The 22,963-nt window shown below is 43.5% G+C and overlaps 1 protein-coding gene across 2 annotated transcripts in view; it reads left to right on the plus strand.

The window, feature by feature from the left end:
* LOC311274249 (voltage-gated delayed rectifier potassium channel KCNH5) overlaps positions 1 to 22,963 on the plus strand; it is a gene marked incomplete at its 3' end in the record, with an annotated part of 125,223 nt that overhangs the window by 92,420 nt on the left and 9,840 nt on the right. For both annotated transcript variants that reach the window (XM_084381776.1, XM_084381775.1), the window contains exon 12: positions 7,921 to 8,117. In XM_084381776.1, the coding sequence (XP_084237902.1) occupies positions 7,921 to 8,117 (197 nt within the window). The remainder of the gene's footprint in view (positions 1 to 7,920; positions 8,118 to 22,963) is intronic.

A 22,963-nucleotide genomic window follows, 5' to 3' on the forward strand; every position in this document is an offset into this window, starting at 1 on the left:
TGGAGTTCAGCTCCATCTGCTAAATGTTGCTCATGGTGCTACACATTTCCCGACTGCTTGTGTTTGTTTCCTCTTAATGCTTCATCAATCATGTTTATCAGAGACCAGCGCTGCCGAGCCAGAGTGCTGATCGCTGAGGTGCACGTAGTCATGGATCCTACCTGAAAGTCATGACAGTGATCTCCATAATTATCTTGAGAAAACAAATCGTTTTCATGTGATTACTCGTCTCTTTATCTAAGAAATCAGCCTTTTCTTCCTTGAGATAACGAGCTAAATTAACCTATAATGAAATAAATAGTTTATGATCTCAACATAACGGCATTAAAAATTAATTGCAAGCACAGTTAGCTGATACGTTGGCCTCTTCACTTCTTGTACTGCGGCAGCCCCTTCAATAGTTCGAGCCACGAGGCTGCCATGCGGCCGACTGCAGTTCGACTCCGTGGAGACATTTCCAGACGTTTTTGTGGCGACCACAGCCGGCCGTGACCTGGCATTTTTTTGTGTCAACTGAAACAAGTGTTTTCCAAACCCTAATCGAGTCGTAAGCGCAGCGTTGTGACGAGAGAGAAATAGAAAATGCAACTGAAACAAACATAAAGTGGTTCTGCAGAAACTTAGTTAACATTTATCCTGGCGACGGTTCAACTGCACCATCCGAGGAGCAACACCAACCCAACCAGCCCGATCCGTCGGGTATTTCACCTGGTTTATGTTGTGGTTTACACATCCGTTAAGTCATTCTTTAGGTTATGTTGTGTTAATTTTATTTATCATGTAACAATGTCGGTTACGGAGGTATTCGCTGCTGTACCACCGGACTACAGAGCAGCTTCTTTCCTCCGGCTGTGAGACTCTTTAACTCCTCCAACTTAAATAATGTTTATATTTACGGCCTTTTGTTTATTAATCCATCTGCATAATTTCTGTTTTTTGAAAGTAGTTTTGCATATAAGGACCAAAAACCTTAAACTATCCTATTAAAAATACAAAAGTGCTATCAGAATTGTCTTGTTTTGTTTCAAGTTATAATTTTAATTTATAAATTCTCGGTCTTTTGGCTCTGGAGGAGCAGCTGGATGAACGGACCACACGGCCGACCTTCAGTCTGAATTATCTATTGATGATGTCTGCTCTGAGAAAACTCACTCGCCCTCTTTTCTTTTCTTTTTGTTTTGCCAATATGATGAGCTGATTAATTTTCTTAATCCATTATTCATGCTCGGTTATGAGAAGGGGATTTTTTTTAGTCTGGCCTTCTATTCACACGGCAATATGTTCTGGCCCGGAAAGCAATACGTCAGCAGTGAGCAGCAGGAGATGAGCCGGCGACCGCAGATGAGTCTGGATGCATTACAAGATCCAGTAATAAGAACCAGTGCCGGGCTCTTATCACGGGGAATACATTAACACAGGAATATATTAAAAGGAGATCTGCACAATTAGTGGAAATAAGATCGAAGTCGCAATATCCAAATCACAGAAGCACAAATATTTGGATAAAGGTGAAATCTGAACTTGAACTCGTAGCATCGCCCTCGTCAATCCACAAAACGCTGATGTGGGTTTGTTAATTGGATTTTGGATTATTGCCGGATATAAACTCAGCGAGATAATCTTCACAGATGACGAGGAGCCATAAATTAAATGTGTAGCAGTAAAAAGCTAATGTTAGGCTATAAACAGACGGCATCACGGTCACATGACTTAAACGTCACCACCACTAAGCTTCTTACTAAACTGATCAATGTACAAGTTGTAAAGTCAGAGTCAGAATAGTTTGTAGCTAAAGTTGGAGATAGATGAGTCTCCGTGTTCGCTGTGATGACGTTTAATGTCCCCGACAACCTCCGTAGTCTCATGTAGACACTTTTTAAGACACGTAAGAGATTAATAATTAAACTGTGGGACATTTAATGATGTATTTTATGTCGTAGAATAACCCGTGTAAATATCTTCAGCCTCATTTCAGGCATTTAACTGCAAACCAATTAAAATCCCTGCTTTACTGCAAAGGTTTGTTTTTCCCACAGCGTCCTGACCCCCCGGAGACGTGATGTAATACTACTTTGATCCCACTGGAATCACACTGTACAGTCCCACGTGTGGTCTAACAACACACATGGGACTCAGTCAGATGTCTAACTAGAGCATAAACAACCAAACTAAACAGAAAAAGGTGTGATCACTTTGTTTCTTGTACCACTGAGAGAGATCCCTATTCAAGCCACTGGTGATAATTCTCAGTGCTCATTGGTTTTTAAGTGAACCAAACTGGACGTTTATGTTGTTTACGCGAGGATCAGCTCACAGTTAACATCCTGCTGCTCCAGCCTGTATCGCCCATCAGCAGAAAAAGAAATTGCCCGTGGGCGGTGTGCACCCTCGCGTTTCTTTATCTCGCTCTGCAGCTCGCCACGCGTCCGTCCAGTAAGAGGCATTTCAGGCTGCTGCTTTCAGCCCGGTGTGCTGATGCTGCCGTTACCCCTGTCAGGCCATTATCCTGGAAAAGTGGGTGGGTGGAGACAGCTACACAGCTGCTGTGACACTGAGCTCCACCAACGGCAGCATTGACGGCCCTTATTGTGTTAGACGTACTCCTACTGTTAACATCAGACGCACCCTCTTTGATGATTGTTGTACTCGTGTTTAGATAAACGTTGTTCCTGCTCTGATATCTCCAGTGTGATGAATGATTCATTCGTCCTCCTGAAGAAAAGTAACGCAGAAGTTTAATGAAGCTCATTCTGTTCCCAAACAAGAGGAACTTGATCTGCCTGAGAAGTCCCAACACGATCAGCATGATATTAATCGTCACCAATTATGCTAATGAGGCCATTAATTAAGATAACTGATGTATTAATTATGCGGCTGCGTCTCGTCTTCACAGCATATGGGCAGTGTTTGTATGAGCGTTGGATCATGAAGGCTGGAGGAGTCGTTTCGTAAGGATCGGTTTCTTTCAGGATGATTATGCAGCAAATGAAACAGTCGCGGGAACCTCTGACAAATAACACCAAACTGCAGTTTCCTTCCCCAAACTCAACACTTTTATCTTTTATCATCCAACCAGCAGAAGGAACGTTTTAGTACCAAAAATATACTAAAAAGGCCTGAAATCATCACATAAAGAACATTAAAATACATAGTGTACTTCCTCAGTTCGGCCGAAATCACACGACTTTGCAGAGTTAACAAAAAACATAATGGATTCAAATTTTTCTTCAGGAACAGTCACGTTCTTCTGCAGAGATCTGAGCATGAACACACTCAGAGACGCATTTAAACTCACGTCTGTGCTGTAAAGGCTCAGCTGTCATTCAGACGACCTGCAGCACCTTTAATACCGGCCTCACTCCAGTCTCCACCTTCACTAACTGACTAGTCTGACCTGCTCGCTTTAGCTTAACTTGTTTGCCTTCTTACAGAAAGTTAGATGGCAGGTTTGAGACCGCTCTCTTATCCGTCCGTTAAACATGAAGCTTGTTTTATGAGCCAGCCCGCTGCTGGACATCTTCTTCTTTATCGGGGTTCACAGGTACGTAGGAAACCATCATGGTTCGGCTTAACAATGCCTGTTTTGGTCGCTACGATCATGGATGGAGAAAGTCAGACTTCCTCTGAAAAATAGCTGCTTTTGGTTGCCACAAAAATCTCTGGAAATGTCCGCAGGTGTTTAAAATACCGACTAGTGTGATTCGGCTGTTTGGTCGACTTGTTGGCTTGTTAACACTTCCAGCCACCCCTCGGCCTCCTGCTGCAGGTGGTTAATAAGCATGCGATATGAACGTGATACGCTCCCTCTGGTACAAATGTCAACGATTACAGAAACATTAACTGCGAACATCGACAACAACAACACAAATAATGAACAGTATAAGCTGAAGAGCTGGTATGGATGTCTGTAATACATCAACATGTGGTGGCACTTTGAAGGACGGAGGTCAAACTGGGTGATTAGGACAGTTAAGAATCAATCAAACCTGATTGATAACCTTTTTACTGTAGGGCTGCCGCTAACGATTGCTTTCATCATCGACTGAAGTGACAATTATTTCCTCAATTAACCAACTAGTTGCTCTAACTCCAGTTTACTGTAAATAGCTTGAAGCTGACCTCGTCGTCGCAGTCTGGCAGGCAACGAACCAAACCGAGCAACGAGTGAGGAAGCGCGACTGAATTAAACTAATCACTTGTACTCTACATGAGAGACACGCGGACCTTTGTGTCCCAGCGAGCAGTCAGCCAGAGTAATATGAGCACTAATTTTGGTTGAGGGTGAGCGATCAGCAGCCGGGCGACACGGATCACAGCATCCACTCCACCCAGTCCTCGCCGTGATGTTTAACCCCGCTGTCACAACCACCACCTCCTCCTCCAACCCCTGGCCCGTGTGACCGCGTCCACATCCAGACGGCTAATTGGCGAGGAGCTGCGGATCTCTGGGGAGCTCATTCCAGACGAGCCCTGCTGCCTGTTGGATGTTCGCAGAGAAAGGAGCCCTCGGGGGCGCAGAGGAGGAGATGAGATCCACTCACACACTCTGTCGGCATTTTGGCAGCATGCGGCGGCCGTACGTGTGTTACTCAGGGTGTCGGTGACAGCCTGTAGACGGCGCGGACTGCTTTTCGTCACATTGTATCCGGGTCAGCTGTCAGGAAAACTGCTGAGCTGATGGTTGTGGCAGGTTCGACACAGATTTGAGTCCTGATTAGCCCAGATTTGACTTTTTTTGTGTCTATTGCAGCCAAAGTGTGACTGGATCTCTGCAGGGAAAAGTGTTATAGAAGCAACGTTATCTTCCATTTTCTACATATTAAAAAGTTGATAACATTTTCTCTGACTTGCTGTATTTTATTTTCTCTCGTTAATAAAACACTCGGCCTCTCCAGCTTCTGATGACGTACGACACATTCAATGCTGCTAATTCTTCATCCTCTTGTTATCATCAAAACAACTGTTGCCCCGGAGACGCTCACAAGTGTAAACACGTGTTGGTTTGCGCCGGGTGATTAACATCCGGGTTAATTTATGCTGGCAGTTGATAAGTCAAGTGTCCAGGTGGCTGCGGTTGGGTTGAGACGGTCAGCGCTTCAGCTTATTTTTTGTGTTTGTGCAAAATAAATATCGTCATTATGTTAAAATCTATTCAGCAATTTTAATATAAGCACATTTTCTTTGGAAAAACAACCAAACTACGCACAAATGTGAAGAGGGTAATTGATAATGAACACGAGGGAACAACGGGCTGTGTTTTCATTAATGAACGAGCTCGGTGCCGTGCCTGGTGCATTGAGCGAGGGCCAAGGCGCTGGGACAGGTTTGGTGATTTTGTGGCCAAGGGCACCGTGCACACACTTGGGTTTGGGTTGGAACCAGAAAGAATTAATTATTGTATTTTATGTGTTAGAGGCTGAGACAGTCGCGGAGAATCACATTTGTTACCTTCATTCCCTTTAAAGACGGCGCTCTTTCTGTCGAGACGCACAAAAACATGAATGTATTAACGGATTCAACAACTAATAAATCAAAAGGTGACCTGAGAGAGTGCTGCAGGGATGAGGCCAGAAAAACCTGGAAGCGAGTCAACATCTTTGCTCTTTCCGATGTTTTCTGAATGGGTTTTGTTAGATGCAATAAAACAAGATTGTTTTGTCTCAAGCCGTCCACAGATTTTCTGCATGGAGGACTTTGTACCCCGATGAAAACCTTCAAGGTTGAAACTGGTGTAGCCAAGGTTTAAATAAAGACTTTTTAACCTAATTCCAGTATTTTTATTCCTCTTCCACACTCCAGCGCCTGAAGTTTGTTTTTTTCCTCTCATGTGTTGACCCTTAACTTCAAGAGCACCTGACTTTGATAATATAAAGTCCTCGAGCAAACCACCGGCTATTTTTTTTTTTTATATATCTTTGCGCACACCTGCAAAGAAATCATGACGCGTGCAAAGAATATTTTAATTTTCCATTTCAATGAGTATTAACAGAAGTTGAACCCTGTGGTTACAACGAGCAGTAAAAGTCACCGTGTTCGGACGGATGATGAAAAGAGTCAGACGTCATTAACTGAAACCCAAAGAAAGAGTCGTGTTTCTGCCCACGCTGTTTGATGGACACGAACTGCTCCGGTGTGACACAACTCTGAATGTCAGTTGGGTTTTGTGATGAAAGTTCAGAGAGAGAAGCTTTTCATGTCCTCCTGAACCTCACAGCGGTGTTCACTGTGACTGACAGCTCCCCAAAAAAGTCCTGCCAAACCTCCAGCAGCTAAAACGAGATGGATTAATCCAGTCGGCGGACAATCAACCTCTTAATGCAGATTTTTTAATGGCTCTACCTGCCTTTTGTTCTCAGTTACACCACTTTCCTCCAGCTTTTTTCATCTCGGCATTAATTAACAGCGGAGGCTGAAGCATCACTCTGCTGTGAATCAGTTTTACCGAGCACTTTTTCTTTTTCCTTGTCCTCTGCCATGTTTTCTCACTTCCATTCCGGTCGGATTATGTCAGATCTGAAACTGACAATATAGCCGATGTACCTGTTGTTACTCTCCGCTTGATATCAGATCTGATGGTGGTTATATCAGCACCTCTGGTTGCTAAGGACTGGGCCAGGTATGGTGTTGCTAAGGGAAGAAGAACAGACGAAGTGTGCGGTTCGTGCGGGGATGCAGATGGTTTATTTTTAATGATTCACAGTCAACGTATGTCCGCGCAGCTAATCAGCACCAGCCTGTAAATCATTAATGTTGCATGAGCTTCCTTTCTTCCAACCTTTTATCCCGATATTCTCACATTTCACACATTAATGTGATAATCAATATGATGGCAGGTCTTCTCTTTTCCTCGGCCATCACACCCTTATTTTCAAACTTCATCGTTAAACTTTCAGCACGTCTTCTGCTTAGTGAGGCTCTTTTATCCACACAAACAACCCTGAAAATCCGAGGCAGCTCTCTGAATCGACTTGCTGTTACCTGCATGATGCTTCCTATCACGCTGCAGAGGTCCAACTTGTGTTAAGTGCTCATCATTTCATCTAACAGCACCTGAAACACACTGTCTGACGGCCGAATCAGTGGCGCTGCGTCAGAAAATTTTTTTTTTGGTCACTTTCCAAATCAGACAACCTGCAATTATGCCCACTTTAGATTGGCAGTTGGTCGTTTAAAGTGATGATGTAAGCAGTCTTGGAATAATAATCTGCTGCTGTTCCTCACAATGACGGCAAGAGTTTGAAGAGCTTCATGTCTCCAAAACCATTTTTACACTTGTTTATTGTAAATGATTTCATGTCTTACAGTTGACACTTGTAGGGCTTCAACTAGCATTTTCAATTAATCTGTCAGTTATTTGTTATATTTATTTATTTGAACTAACTATTCTGAGGTGCCAGATGGTTTGTTAACCAGAACCATCTGGGAAGTTGTCCTTTGAAACTGTTTGGAAAAAGGGCAGGCACTTTCAAAAGATACAAACCATCTGTCCATCACGGGCCAACGTCAGCCATCAGATCAACAGGAGGAGTGAGCGACCACCAGCAGAGCCGCCAGCTGATAAATCAAACATATTTTCCATAAAGTGTCGTTCTTTGCTCTTCTTTCTATGACATATACTCTTCAGTTCTGATAGATATCATGCTACAGCAGCTACGTGAGCCTCTTGAGGAGCCGCTTGTTGCTATAAAAAGTAAAAATGTTCTTGTTTTATCTGACCAACAGTCCAAACCCGGAGATATTTAGTTCACTATCGTAACCTCATCACATCTACGGCAGAATCTGTCATAAATTCTTCCACACTCAACTTCCTGATTAGATTTCTAGCCGAGGTGTCACCTTCTCTGATGTACCACAATTGAAGTATCAATAATTAAAACTCTGTCTAACTCTGATCTTCCTCCCCTTCCTGTCCGTCCTCAGGTAAAGGTGACGTGTTCGGCGACGTCTTCTGGAAAGAAACCACTCTGGCGCACGCCTGCGCTAACGTCAGAGCGCTAACGTACTGCGACCTCCACGTCATCAAGAGGGAAGCCCTGCTCAAGGTGCTGGAGTTTTACACGGCCTTCGCCAACTCCTTCTCCCGAAACCTCATCCTCACCTGCAACCTGCGGAAAAGGGTAAGGTGTTTTTTCTGCTCGTTTGGTTCGTCGGATGTAGTCGTAGGTGTTTTCTCTCTCCTTCTATGTCCACGGGCTTCTTGAACCTGATATTTTCTAGCACAGTTTTTCATCTTTTCGTGCCGATTATTAAAACCAGGAGATGTAAACGTCCGCCCCAGCCTTGAAGCACTTCAGCTGTCAGTCACCTGCGAATGAGGCAGACCAGACTTTATTAGACAAGACTGAGGTGTCTAATGGGAAATCTAAAAGGAAAATCAGGGATTGAGGAGAAGCTAGTTGAGGATTTAAAAGTACAGACTCAGGCCTGGCGTTTTCTCTCCTTCACACATGTTCCCTTCTGCTTCTTCTCTCATAACGAGTCCGCTGTTGTTTGCTTGTCCTGAACTTGTTTTTCATACTTCATATTCTCTCGGCTCAATAGGTCTTTTTTCTCAGCGTGCCTCAAACGCAATAAATTATACATGCGATGCCGGTCGCCTCATTATGTCCCGTGCCCTTTAGCCAGTTCTCAGCGACGTCCTGGCAGGCAGTCTCCTCGCTCCGAGCGGCACTTTTTCATCCTGTGTTTGTTTTAAGTTCATAGTTTACAGACTATAATTTATTGATGGACCTTCATCCACGTCTGCTGTGTGGCTGCGATGTGAAACGTAACATGCATATTCTGAACGTACCTGGAGAATATCAGCGATCAGGTGTGCGTGTGTCGTCATGCAAGCAGATTCAGAACGGATATTGATCAGAGCCTGGCGCCATCCTGCTGAGAAACAATGGATATTAATTGAAATAAAACTCATTGATCGCTGTTGGCTGATGGAAATGAACCAGATGCAGGCTGCAGATATCTGTCCATGCCTGAAGGAAGTGATGGCTGCGTATCGATCTCTGTGCACTGGCTTTAGTCTGGCTTTAACTCCAACGTTCTGCTCAGTGACACAGTAACGCCACATTTATATCAGATCTGTGTCGATCATGTCTTGTGAACGGTAACTTTGGTATTTTTCAGTCTGGACGTGGGACAACAATTTTTAAAATTGGTACATTATTGAGTGAGACTACTGTGACCAGTCGTGAGCTGCAAAACGGGTCTGCACTTTAATCCCTGAGCGCGATTGTGCATCGTTAAAGTGCATCCAACTGCTTGTTTTTTGATGTGACAGACTCAGATTGTTATTTTTAAGTGTCTGAGAACATTTTGAAAAGGTTCCTCATTAAGATTGAACCTCTGTGTTTACCTCTGCTCGCCAAAGCCACCAGACTCCACCTGCAGAAACAGTGATTTTATCGTCATGAAACACACTTAACTGTAACTCCAGTAGAAAAAACGAAGTAAGTCATCTTTGTTTGTCTATAAGGAGGGCAGAGAAGCATGCAGCGAGGAAAACGTGTGTGTCAAGAAGCTCAAACACCAAAATAAGTTTTCATGCAGGCTGGACCAGAAGAAGTCAGCGTTGTTTTTATTCATCGATGAGGCTGACTGGTGTCGGCCGCACCGGAACCGACACTGGGACACAGTTTGTCACGTCCAGCTGACCTGCTGTGCTCTGACTAAACCACAGCCCTGTAATTAAAGCTTCCAATTAATTTACAGTTTGTTTGTTTGGGTTAGTGACCCTTAAAATAAAGCAGCACAAAGCCTTTCTGAATGTTATATTACAGGTTCCTCTCTGTAGAGTTGAGATAAGTAATAACAGTAGATGTGGAAACTCTGGCTCTATTTCTGCAGACCTTGTGGAGCATTATACTTTTGCCTGACTGGGATGTGAGCGACTGTCCTCATATACTCCTGTGAAAAAACTTTGCGTTTCATTAAAAGATGTATTTTGGAAAACAGTAATTAGGTAGAAAGGACAGGGTGCTCATTTTTTATTGCGTCCCCAGCGTGTGATTCAGATTAAACAGCAGCTAAGTGAAGTTTTACAATGATTTGAAAAGTAAAACTAGCATCACGATGAGGAACGGGCTCTTGTCTTGATTCATGATGAAGCTTCGCTCTGCTGAGAACAAGCGAAGCTGAGTTAATTGTCGAGATGGACACTGTTGTGTTTTGTGCTGTGTGCAGCAGGAATGTGACCCGGCGGTACCTTCATGTAAACACTGAACAGAAATAGCGATGTGGGCAGAGCTGCTCCTCCTCCTCCTCCTCTCCTCCGAGCTTCTTTTTGTTCCCGGGATGCGTGACAGCTGCTCGAGCGCCGCCGTGATGAAGATAAACAACTTGTAGCGGGAGCCCGGACGTGGCCTCTGGGACTCTGAGACGAGAGCAGAATGTGTGTCAGCCTTAACTCGCCCTGTCACTCATGTGATGATGTCTGTCCACCAATGTGCCTCCATCAGCACTTTGCTTTCTCTCTGCAGCTCGCTCTCAGTCTCATGAGTGTCTCTGTCCCGCTCTGACTCTGTGTTGAAATGCATTTACTTATCATGCAAACAGCCCGTCGGACGCTTCTCATTCTGCTGCTGCAGAGGTTCCTATAGATTTATCAGATGGGCTCAAGCAGCTCACCTTTAATCATTTTAAAAAGATAGCTGAGGGTGGCCTGATACATGTGTTCAGTGCACAGTGGCTGTGGTTGTTCGGTGGCTGCTTCTGTGAATTCATACGAGACACAATGATCGTCTAGTCGTGCTTTTGTTCCTTCGCCAAGGAAACTCTACAGGCCGCCACTTGTAGCTGCTAGATTACCGGTAATTATGAAAATCAAGCGAGAGGCTGCGCCTGTGGAGGCCGTCTGGGAACATTGGTGGTTATATAAACCCACCGCAAGTAAACCAGATGCTCACCACGAACTGCTGTACATGTAAGTTATCACACAACCCATCTTCATAAAAACCCGACCTATCCCTTTAACGTGCACTGTAGTTAAAATGTTATGGCAGTGTAGGAAGTATAAGCAAATCTACAAATCCAAGATCCAAGTGCACTTCTCATGAGACCAAGTTGTTTTGCTGCACTTAGCTCCTGAAGTCTGTCTGTAGCGAACAGTTCACTGTGTTTCTTGGGCAGCACATGACTCATTTCCACTCGTGAAGCTTTTAACTAATGCCACGAGGTGTTTGTGAAGCTCTTCATCGCTGCGTTGGCGGCGATGCTGTTTTGATATTGTGTCCGAAGAGAGTTGTTTGAAAACTGTGTTCATAATTCATCGGTGAGATCAGAAAAGGTGAATCTGGTGCTGTTTTGTCTTTTTTGCTGATTTATAATTTGGTAAAAAGGGCAAAAACATTTTTCAGCGTGACGTGCACACACTCCAGAAAGACCACAACAATAGTCCAGAGCAGGTGTGTAATTTGTAAATGTATTGTTTTCTTTGTACCGGCTCAGCTTTTCTTTGTGAAAAATTACCGGAGCATATAAAGTATGCACATGTTGATGAGAGAGTTTCTACTGCTTTTTCTTCTTCTCTTTCAAAATAAAAGTCTTTGTCGCTGCATACATAGAGTCTAGATCCTTTAAATTGCACTCATAGATGTAATTGAGAACTGTAGTAGGTCACAGCGCCAGAAGCTCAATACTGCTGAGTGATTTCAGCCAAGTCTGCAGTTTAAATCTCACAGGACACGTCAGGATGCAACAAAACAAGGCTGGAAAGTAAAGACCAGACGATAAATATGTGGTGATATTTAGATTGTTGGTTCTCCACTCCGGATGCTTTTAGTAGCCTGAAATATAGACTATTCTCTGTGGTGGACCTGAACGCATCCTGTATTACAGGCCTTCTGCTCCTTTGGAAATTAAGAAAATAGAAAATATCACAGTCTATCCGTCAGAAAACGTTCGGCTCTCTTCACGTCAGCCTTCCTTATCCATTCGTTAATTTAAGAGCTGCATCAGGAACCTTCTTGGACGTAAGTGGTCCCGGTGAGCAAACTGTTTCTCAATATCGAAAAGACTTGATTTCCCTGAATTCATGACAGCTGTTAACACACTCAGAGGACCAAACTGTCTTAACAGCCAAACTTAATCAGCTCTGGCTCCGGTCGTCGTCTCTGCTCTGTTACATCAGTAGAGCTGTCCAGACTGAACAGACGTCGATACTCTATTCATTAACAGCTGTTTTTTTTCCATGAACGTGGAGCAGCCAGTGTTGCTCCTGCAGAAGAAGAAGTGGTTGAGTTCAGCCATCATGCGTGTCCAGCTGTTTCTGGATTTGCTGGACACACTCTAAAGTTTGAATCCGTCCCTTGAATTTTAATTTTGAGCTTCAGAGTCTGCAGCGTCTCACAGCCGCACTTTTGCTTACTGTAACTTTAAGTCAGCAGAGCGAGCTCCTGTATCAGGAGGTGAACAGACGCAGCTCATTTGGTCCTCACCTTCACAAGCATCACATTAGGGTTAGTGGCAGAGGTAAACAGAGAAATTGAAGAGATGCAGCAGCACAGCAGGAGGCCGAGTGTGCCGCGGCAGTCGCAGGGTTTCACAGTCGTAGTACACAAACCTCCAGTCGCCAGAGCTCCTATTATGTAAGTACTCTGCAAAGTGTGGCTCTTCTTTTTACTACTTCCCCAAAGGCCGTTAACGCCTCTTCAGCTGTCTTAAAGAGATCCATTACCTTCAGAAAAAAACTGCAGATCTGCTGTTTTCTCTCTTGTTGCTCCAGCGTGTCTGCAGGACCTGTTATACTTAAGTCCCAAAGCTGCAGCTTTTCTCTTTGTTAGTAGAAACTTCCCCCCTCATTGCTGCTAATGATTATTCATTACAGCCTGAATCAGTTTGTTCACTAAGTTCAGTTAAAGTGCACAAATGTGTCTGGTTCAGGGATGTAGTGTGAGTTTAACATTTCACAGCAGCAGAGGACAAACAGCATGTTATTCTGATGTTGCTTTCTCATTCAGATCTGACCGTGAAGACATCGTACACATTTTGCCAGAAGCTGCGAGATTTAAACTTTCCAGATAATTGCAACATGCTGCATAAACATCCATAAATCAGCTTAGAAACATAATGAAACTCCTTGTGGTTCTGCCTCGCATGTTATTTTTTTTCAGTATCAAAATCATCCATTGATAGTCGTGTCTACATCCTTTGTTACCTTGCAAACAGGAAGTGTCTTGTTGGCATGCAGCGGGAACTTTCATGCAGCAAATTAGCCAAAATCTGAAAAAAAAGTAAAAGAAACAAACAAAAAACGAGGCTACGACCAGGCTACCATGGCAACACTATCACCCAAAACATGATGGGAATCTAAAAAAACTCAAAATGTATTCATCTACAAGAAAAGAAAGACAAAAGTAGCGACAGAATCCATGAAAACAAACTTATTTTACCATCAGTCTGCTTTTTCTTACATAATTAAGGCTCAACAACGTGTACTGACACTGCTGAAACATCTCGGACCACCAGTGCTGCTCACCTTCCTCACTTTATGTCGCCTTTCATATTAATTTTTCTGGTTAAAAATGTAAAAATAGACTCAGTTCAGTATATCCTTGCTTCAAAACCTCAATATTTTCATACTTGGCAACTAAATTGATTCTGATTTCACACACAAACCTGCAGACAAACAAACCTGGAGGAAGTCGAGGAACCTGACTGTTTCATCTTCGGTGTCTTGTTCTGCAGAGTTTTAGAGGCGTAAATAAAAACATAAACAGGGTCGGTAATTGTGTTTTTTTGGACGAGGAGGGGCTGTTAGCGGCGTCTGCTGGGAGGCTTCGCATGCTGCTCTGGGTTTTTGAGACAGCTTGTGTGCTGGGAGGGACAGATTTCAGGGGTACAGCCTGCAGAACCGCCGGGCTTTTACCAGCCAGCCCGCTATTGGATTATTCATGTGACGGACAATAAAGGCACGCGTGTGTGTGTGTGTGTGTGTGTGCGTGTGTTTACACTCGCACTTCCTTCTGTGCACTGAAGCAGATTCACTTGCGTGTGTGAGGTTGTGAGTGTTGGGAACAGTTAAGGGCATATTTCTTTTAAAGCATGACGACAGGAAGGAAAAGTTGTAGCTCCACTTTCACTGCACGACAGAAAGACAGAAATACTGTACATTGGACTCCACTACATTATCTGAGATGTTGAAACTTTACATTTCTTTAGGCTTTATTTCCAACTCACTGTGCTGATGTTGGGGTTAGGTTCAGGCTGTACTTGGCAACCTTGAGACCTCAGAAATAGGGAGGATTTCAGCCAAAGCTGTCTCTGAGGGTCCTACACCTGAAAAAATTGAGATTCAAGGACAACTGAAGAATGAAAATAACAAAAATAAGTAAAATGCAGCAGTATAAATGCTCAGAAAACAATGCAGAATGACTCATCCTCCAGCTTCATCACTTTTCTTTCATTCCTCCACACCACTGCATGTTTGTCAGCCCATCGACGGGGATGACGTGGAGTATTTTGTCCTTTGTGATGCTACTTGAAATATCCGAGTACTATTTCATCTGTGTTGCCGTTTCCCTCACACTCAGCTGCTGATGATGATGTTGTAATCAGCCACTAGCCGCCAGAGTTGTCAGAAGCTCTTCAGAGCAGGCTGTTGACCAGCCGCTCGCTTTGAGGCGAAGCTTTTTCCAAAAGCTCCATCCGTCCTCGCTCCGCTCACTCACAGAGGAACAAAGTTAACGTGATAATTAATTGATCGCTGAGACGAAGCTGCTTCTGCTCTCACTCCCACCTGTGAAAAAAGCTCTTCCCTCATGCTAATAAATAAAATCTAATAAAGATCTTATACACAGAAATAGCACAACATCGTCTTCACCGCGTACCAAAAATACTCTACGCTATTTCTGCTCATCACGCTATGCAAAGTATATTTCGGGATTTTTCTTCCACATGCACTCGGAGGCCATCTGTGCGCTCTCAGGCTACAGTCGACTCTTCTACAAGCATCTCTTTCTCATTCACACTTCGAGTCGATTCATTAAGAGCACTCACGTAGCGCTAACAGACAGACGATGTCGTCACAGTGGTCTTGACATTATTTGCACAATGACAGAAAGGAAACATCTGAATGTATGTATCAGATTTGGTTCAGCAAACTTTTGCTTCTATATTTGTATCTATTACACGAAGCCCCGGGCCAAAGGCATTCTGGGACATTATATAAATCCAAGGCCTGAGGGTGGTGTAGTCCGTGGCTATCAGTTCACTGCGATACAATCTAAAGTAGGCTGAAGCCTCGTTAGGCAGCAGGGTTGGTCCCAACTTTCCAAGGCTAAAAATAGGAATGTAAAACGTAGCCGCGGGCTAACTGGCTTATCGTAAAAGAAGGCTGAACAAACGCTGCGGGCCGAATCTGAGCTTACAGGAGCGGGATGTCCGCGGGCTGTGGAAACAATTACACCCTCTCACATGATCGCAGTCATTAGTGCTGCGCTCCAAAGTGACTTAGAGCTCCTCTCGTCTCTGTCGGTCCATTGCGGTCAAATGTGACCTCTGCAAATGATTGTCGGTGAATCCCTCAACAGCAGTACAGTAAAGAAATGAAATGTTTAATTAGTAGCCCCACAACACCAGAAGACAAAACTGTTAGATGGAGTAAAATGTAGACATAATTTTGCTTTCTTAGATCCTTAAAAGTAGAGAGAAACACTGTAAAGGTTGTCCTACTAAATTAAAATAAATGAAAAGGTTTTAACTGCTGTATGTTGGCCATTTTAGGACAAGCTCACTTTCACATCATTACGTGGCTCAAGTTAAAGCTATTTTGAGTTAAATGCACAGATAACATGTAAACAGACACACTTGGTAAAGTAAGTTCAAAGCAATGATGATCCAACAAATCGCTAGAATAAATGTTGGCAATGTACGTTTCTGTAAACCATGGATATATAAAACTGTACACTTCATGTCACAATTTAAAGTTCTTTAGGTTCAATTTTATGTCAGTTATTGTCTGGTTAGGTTTAGGCACAAAAACCACTTGGACAGGATCAGGAAAATATCATGTTTTGGCTTAAAATACCACAAAACTTTATTGTTTTATGTAAAAAACACTCGTTATGAATCAGAGTCAGGAGAACCACAGCGGCCCAAGTTTTTTTGGAAAAGCATGCTGACGAGAATTTGAGCATTAGTTGTTGAGGAGTCAATCACCAAAGTGTGTAGGATTCATCCTCTGGGAGCCATGAGTGTCTGTCTGTGCATAATTGCAGGAGAATCCATTCAGCAGTTGTAGAGATATTTTACTTTATCCCACAGTGTTGGACCGACTGACCGGCACTACCAGAGATCCAAGCAGCCAGTGTGGCTAAAGTGCACGCAGACATAAACAGCATGTAGATAAAGATTGGTATAACAAAGGAGCAACAAAAGATTTTCAGCTGCTTCCTCGTGACTTCTATAGTCGCTCACTTGTAAACTTGAAAGGAATCAAAAGATCTCAGCTACGACCTCAAATCAGTTCATTTGATCCCTGCCAATTCCTGTCAGCCCTCACTATTTTACTTTTCTCACACCTCCACCTCAGAGGGGGCAGAGACACAAGCTTGTAGTCTTTACTGGCTGACGGATTTTTCCTTTTACTCCAGAAGTGATGCTGAGCTTTGCGAGCGTCGATCATCTGCAGCACAAAGAGAAGAAGCGTCTGTAGAAGCAGCTGACATGTTTCAAACTGAAGGAGTCGCGACCCGATCAGAGCAATAAGTATTTATTCTACTTGTTTATTTTCAGCCTGTTTAACACTCAGAACTTTCCCATTACGTTGCAGTAAGATTTAATATATTTATATCGGAGTATAAAACATTGGGTTACCTCCTTCCCTTCTGTAGATCCGTTCTCTGTGTCAAGTGCTTCTGAGGAGATCTGGGTTTTTTAATAATGAATAAAACTCCAGTGTTTGTGCACAGGAGTGTGTCCCGAAGAGATGAAAGGACCCGCTGTGTGTGCAGTCACGCATACACCGTGTGTGTGTGTGTGTGTGTGTGCATATGAATCTTTGAAAGCTGAAGGGTGAGGTCATGGTTGAGCTGTGTGTGTGTGCAGGTATGTTACAAACATAATGGTGAGCAGCTTCTTTGAATAGAGAGAAAGTCAAGTGAAGTTACAAAGTGAAGTTTACATGATTTAATATATAGAATAATTAATACAGAGGCCAGTGTGATGTCTTCAGATGTTTCTAATGGTCGACCAACAATCCAAAATCCAAATGCATTCAGTTTACAGTGATATAAATCCAGCCACATCGTTCCCTAACCTGGTTTTTTCTCAAATATTTTATTCATATTTTGTTTCTTAAGCAAATCAAAACACAAAATAAAAGTACCCTCCCTGGACTCCGTCGTCCCACCACATCTCCTTTTCAACAATATTCAAAACACAACTACAGAAGAAAAGAAAAACAAAGCAAAAACAATAACGGCGACGATGAATTAACATACGCGTTATCAAGTAAACCTGTCGGCAAATAAACCCAGAAGAAAAAGAAGAAATACATGAATACATTTACATCAATCAAGTGAATATAAAGTAAGAGGAACGTAGCAGGGGCTGTCAACAATGAGTTATACAGCTGGTACACAGAAGAAACTTTACATTATCTGCTCATATCGTCCGTATTATTATTAAAGAAGGTATCACACCTGCTTTTGATTGCAAAGCCTCGTTCCTCGAAGGTAAAACAGCGAGATCATTCCCTCATTTACATGAATGACGTGGCTATTATTGTATTTAAGGTCCACTAATGTGAATGAAGTTGTAACCAAACTATGAGGTGTCCAGAAGTCATCTGGTGCCTAAACCTAACATCGCTGTTTTCAAATGGACAGTCGCTTCTCTCACCGGATGCTGATTGGTTGAAACACTGTTGTTCGGCCTCAAGCGTATAGTTTGAAGTCCGGTAAGACAGATTCTTGAGATAACTTGATATCAAGAATCCAGCTGCCTCACAAGGTGACTGTCAAGCTTCATATTCCTAAAAATTGGACCCTTCAGCAGGACTGTGTTTAAAAAAGAAGAGTCGAATGTAATCGCCCTTACAAAAGCTAAAGAATCTGCACTTTACTAATCTCACATTTGACACTAATTCAATATTTTTATATCAGGAAAAACATTCATCTGAATAAATTCCAATGAAGGGATTAATGGACTGAACTCATGAACTCCACACATACGGTATATACACTTCAGTACCTGTGTAAGTGCTTCAGTGCGTCTAAATGAAAGCGAGCTTCGAAGCGTATCAGAGTCGTATATGTGTCTATAGGGGAGCGTCGTCGTGCGACTGTGTGTGTGTGTTGGTGCACGGCTGGGTCGACCGCGGGGAGTCGGCAGGAGCATTAGAGCCGAGGTGCAGCAGAGAGGAGAGCAAGTCATCCGTGCACGCCAGTCTCATTTTCTTCTTCTCTCTCCCCCGTCTGGTAAATAATGAATCGCTGGAGTTAAGAGGAAAAAGTAACCCATTTCTTCCTCCTGTGTTTGTCTCTGCGGAGAGGAGTCGGAGCAGCATTAAAGAAAGACGAGGGAGGATTTTCTCTGTGGACTCGTTGCCAGAAAAGAGAAAAACCAACATGCTCTTGAAGGAGGCGGACGCAGCCGAGTCCACATGTTGTTCTTTAAGCAGGCTTTGTATAATGCTGCGGTGCTAAAGGCCAACGAGCTCTGAGCATGTGTGTGTTTACTGCCAGAACAATTCACTGATTAACAAATTAAATACTCGCTCCAGTAAAACAGTTTTAAAATATCCACTGACTGCAGCTCCTCAAATGTGACGACTGGCCTCCTCTGAAGTCATTTAAACTGGTTAACGAGCTTTTTTGCTTTAACGACTCATTATGAAGAAAATGCTAGAAAATTAGCAGCATCTGCGTTTAGATTGGTCGCCTATAAACTCCACTTTCACTGTGCTGTTCTGTTCTGTTCTGTCTGCCACCGGGCAGGAAAATGAAGGCTGGCGATCCAGTCGGGCTGGCAGCCTGGCACCGTTTCTATCAGCTTTCATGTTTCCATCAGAGACTGAATGAAGGAGTAAACTCACCGTGTGTCCTGTGTTGTTCGAAGTTGCTTCTGTGAGAAAAAAGAAAAAACATTTATTTGTCTTTGTAAATCGATGCAAAACCTGACGACCCGAGCCACCAGGACCAGCAGCGCCCCAAGGAGATTCCCAGAGCGCTCCATCGCAACCAGACATCATTTCAGCAGCGGCTTCAGTTTTTTTAATTTGAACACAAAATTAGGTTATTTGGAGAAAAGTGCGACTAATTAACATTGTCAGGAAAAATATGAAATATCATAAAAATGCTTTAATTGTTTATGTTGATATTTCTGCTGCTGCACATCCTCACGTGCAGCAAACACATCACAAACGCACGTGATAACATGTTTTTGCACTTACATACAGTACTATATGTGTGACATTTGTTGTCACTGTATGTGTGTGTGTGTGTGTGCGTGTTTGTATATGTTCCCTCTTGGTTTGCCACTCTTTGTTTGTGTGTGTGGCGGACAGGATTACCTGGGGACACCTGGGGACACCTCAGTCCCCCATCAGTCCCTCAGGCCTGTTAGTGATGTGCCATGGGGCCAAGAGACAGAGTGACAACAAGCTGTACACACACTACATGCATAATACAGTATACTGTGTGTGTGTGTGTGTGTGTGTGTGTGTAGACGTGATGTGTTGTGTGTTGTGGTGACATGAATCTGTTTACGTGGTCACAGTGTGGAGACTAATGTAATGTCCACATAATGTAAGTCATTAAATGTAAAGGAGAAGACTTAAAGAGTTAAAGTTGGGTTCAGTCTCCAGGAAGTGAATGTTAGTCGGCGTAATGTGAAGTGATGGAAACACGACTGTGTGTGTTTGTTTACCTCACAGTCATTAGAGAGAATGGAGTACCTCACAATAAGCTGATCTAAGCCTCTCCTCTCTTAACTCGGTATATTTTATCTCCTCTCACAGTCTTGTTTCGTGCCCGGCGCTCTCTCTCTCTCTCTCTCTCTCACTGTTTCTATTTTTAGCAGCGCTCTGATACGAGCTCCTTCCACGTCTGCCATGAACAGAGCGGGCCCTCCCTCACCGCCGCTTGCCGCCGCTCGCTCGCTCGCTCTTATTGTTATTTCATTTTCTCATTCATGTGGGATCGCAGTCAATAGTCAGATCCCAGCGCACGCGAGCAAGCCGTCCAGTTTGGATCCTTTAATTCAGTCCAGCTATTGTTGTTGGAGCCAGCTGAGCGTCTATCCATCACTCTGACTGCTGCTGCTGCTCTGTGTGAGTGTGTTCGTGTGTGTGTGTGTGTGTGTGTGTGCGTGTCACAAAGAACTACAACTCGACAAAAATAATTTAATCAGGTGCAGTTTTGAGCGCGCCCACGCACACACATGCACACACACGATTCTCCTCCAGCATTCAGGATTAAACGTCCCACACCGACGCCGACGCTGAGGTATTGCTCGACTGCCACCCATCATGGTGACACCTGCAGCGGTCTCCAGGGAACGCTACAGTGTGGTCACGTGACCGACGGAGGCGGCAGAAGGCGTCGGAGCGCTTGTGTCGTCGACGAAGATTAATGGAGGCGGCCTCGTGATTCCTGCCTGGGACCTTTTCTTGCATGTCATACCGATTGACTCCACTTGGCGGCTCCATTGGTTTCAAAAAGAGGTCTAATTGAATGTAAGCTTATGAGAAAATGACTCTACTTCTCACAGTTTCCTAATAAGATCAAGTCTTCTTTAACACACATTCATTTTATAAGTTATGGTCCCATTTAGAGTAAAATAGACAATCGAGGAGGGTATGCTTTATTTTTGGTGTAAATATAATAAAATATAAAATCTCAAAATGATGATTCCAAGTTTCGAACTTTATCTTAATAAAGGCTTGATAAGTACTGTAAAGATTCCCAACATGATATGATAAAGATGATATTAAGATATGATGCTGGGTGCTGAGGGCAGAGTGAGAAACACGATACTGGTTTCTGTTTGGTGGCCGATCCAAAAGCAGACAGTGATGGATGAACACAGATCATTGCAGAGTAGAACTGGATCCGCAGCTCCTCAGGAGGTTCAGCTGGTACAGAGTTGGTGCAGGAAGTCGCCTGATGGGCCTCTGTGATGATGGAGTTTATGCCGGATGCCAGCTTTGGGTCCTGGGAGATAGTGGATGCCAGAAACCTGAAGATTCCCACAGTGACACAGTTCTGTTGAGTATTGTGACGGTCGTATGATCCCCAGAGTTTGTTGGCAGGTACAAGTGAACATACTGAGGTCATTTTAGGCAACTAAACACGAGCAATTCTGACATTTTCAGGGAGGACAGACCTAGACTACGTCGGAGGGCCATCTTACCTCTTACCTGGCACTCAAATCTGATTTCTAATCAGCCCTGTTACTGTCAGGTGAGCCCACCTCTGTACCTGCCTACCTGCCTCCGCCCCCTCAGCTCTGACAGATCTGTGAGGCCGTTCATTGATTTTTGAATTACATAAACGTATAACTCGAGCAGCCGTGTCTGCATTTGGATCCTTTCTCCTGTTGCCTGTTATACGAGCTGTTAAACAACCACTTCCTGCTGCTGCAAGTTTTTGCAGTTTTATTATTGCATTGCTGCAGCTAATGTGGGATGAAAGCGAAGCCGTCTCCGCCGCAGTTCGATCATGTTTTATTACTCGGAGTGCTTTGTATAATTTACACTGTTTGACGGACTGCGGGCTGGCAGCTGCAGATGGCTCGCAGAGTGTTTGGATGTGTTTCAGCGTGCTGAGCTGGCGTTTGCTTCGCACAGCCAGGCTGATGGTAATTATATAAATTCTTTTTACATCAGATCCTGCAGAGTAAGTTGAATTAACATGGCTTATGATCCTCATCCCTGCCATAATGAGTCTGAAAGGAAAAAAGATGAACAGGCACCTGGCATCTATTACAGCTAAATGGCGTAGGTGTACACCCAGCATGCACTGCAGCAACATTTAGTCGAGTAAATTAGGTAGAAAAGCATCTGTTATACATGAGAAGCATGTGGAGGTTTAACAGGTCTCTTTAGCTACTAAATGCTCCACTATGTTCTCCAGCTAGTCTCTAACAGACATGTGAAGGCACTTTGAAGCCAGTCCAGACCACTAACACTTAAAAACTACCGTAAAGAACATTTATACTAATTAAATGACTTCAACCGACAAAACGCAGACTAAAAATAGCATCAAAAACACGTCTGGTTTGATTTCCAGAACATCTTAAAGCAACATTATGTAGAAATAGTCTTTTTGTGTGACTCACTGAAGTTACATCGTGCAGAAACAAGTGATTGGGGGCGGAGGGGCTGAGACAGACACCATGCACCCTGTTAAAAAGGCAGTTTACCTCTGGACCTCAGTCAGGACAGCAGAGTTCCTCCTCATCTTCTGCTTTCATCTCAGAAGTCGCCCTCAGTGTCCCTTTTTTTTTACCACATCTTCCTCCTTTACTCGCTTTAATTTAAACTCAAGAGGGAAAAGTTAACTTTTCTTCCTTTTTATTCCCTTTACTGAAATCCCAAGCTTGAATTTTTAAACTCTTCCAATCAAAACACCCTCGAGTTATTACTTAACACTTGATTAGAGAATGTGGCGTCGGAGATGTTTTATCTTCTCCTTCTTCATGTGATTTACTGTGTTTAAAACCCCACACGAGCAGGGTCGTACTGAAGAATTTAAACTCAATAACTCATTTGTTGTGATACTAAAGAGCCAAAGAAAAGAGAGAGGAGTGAAAGTAAATATGAAATTCATCAAAAGAGTTCATTTAAAAGTTTCTCCTCATCGATTTTCTGTATTCAGAAGCGTGTAATAACTCAGAACCGTAGGAGACGGTTACTCACTTAATCTGGTTCAGCTCAGCTTGCAATCTAAAGTTTTCAGGACCCTGTGCGACCTCCACAGTCGTGTCCTCAGTCTTCGTGGATCTCTGAGCTCTTTCTGTGATTGTG

This window comes from Pagrus pagrus, assembly GCF_965226575.1.
Source record: "Pagrus pagrus genome assembly, chromosome: 18".
In the NCBI taxonomy this organism is placed as follows: domain Eukaryota; kingdom Metazoa; phylum Chordata; class Actinopteri; order Spariformes; family Sparidae; genus Pagrus; species Pagrus pagrus.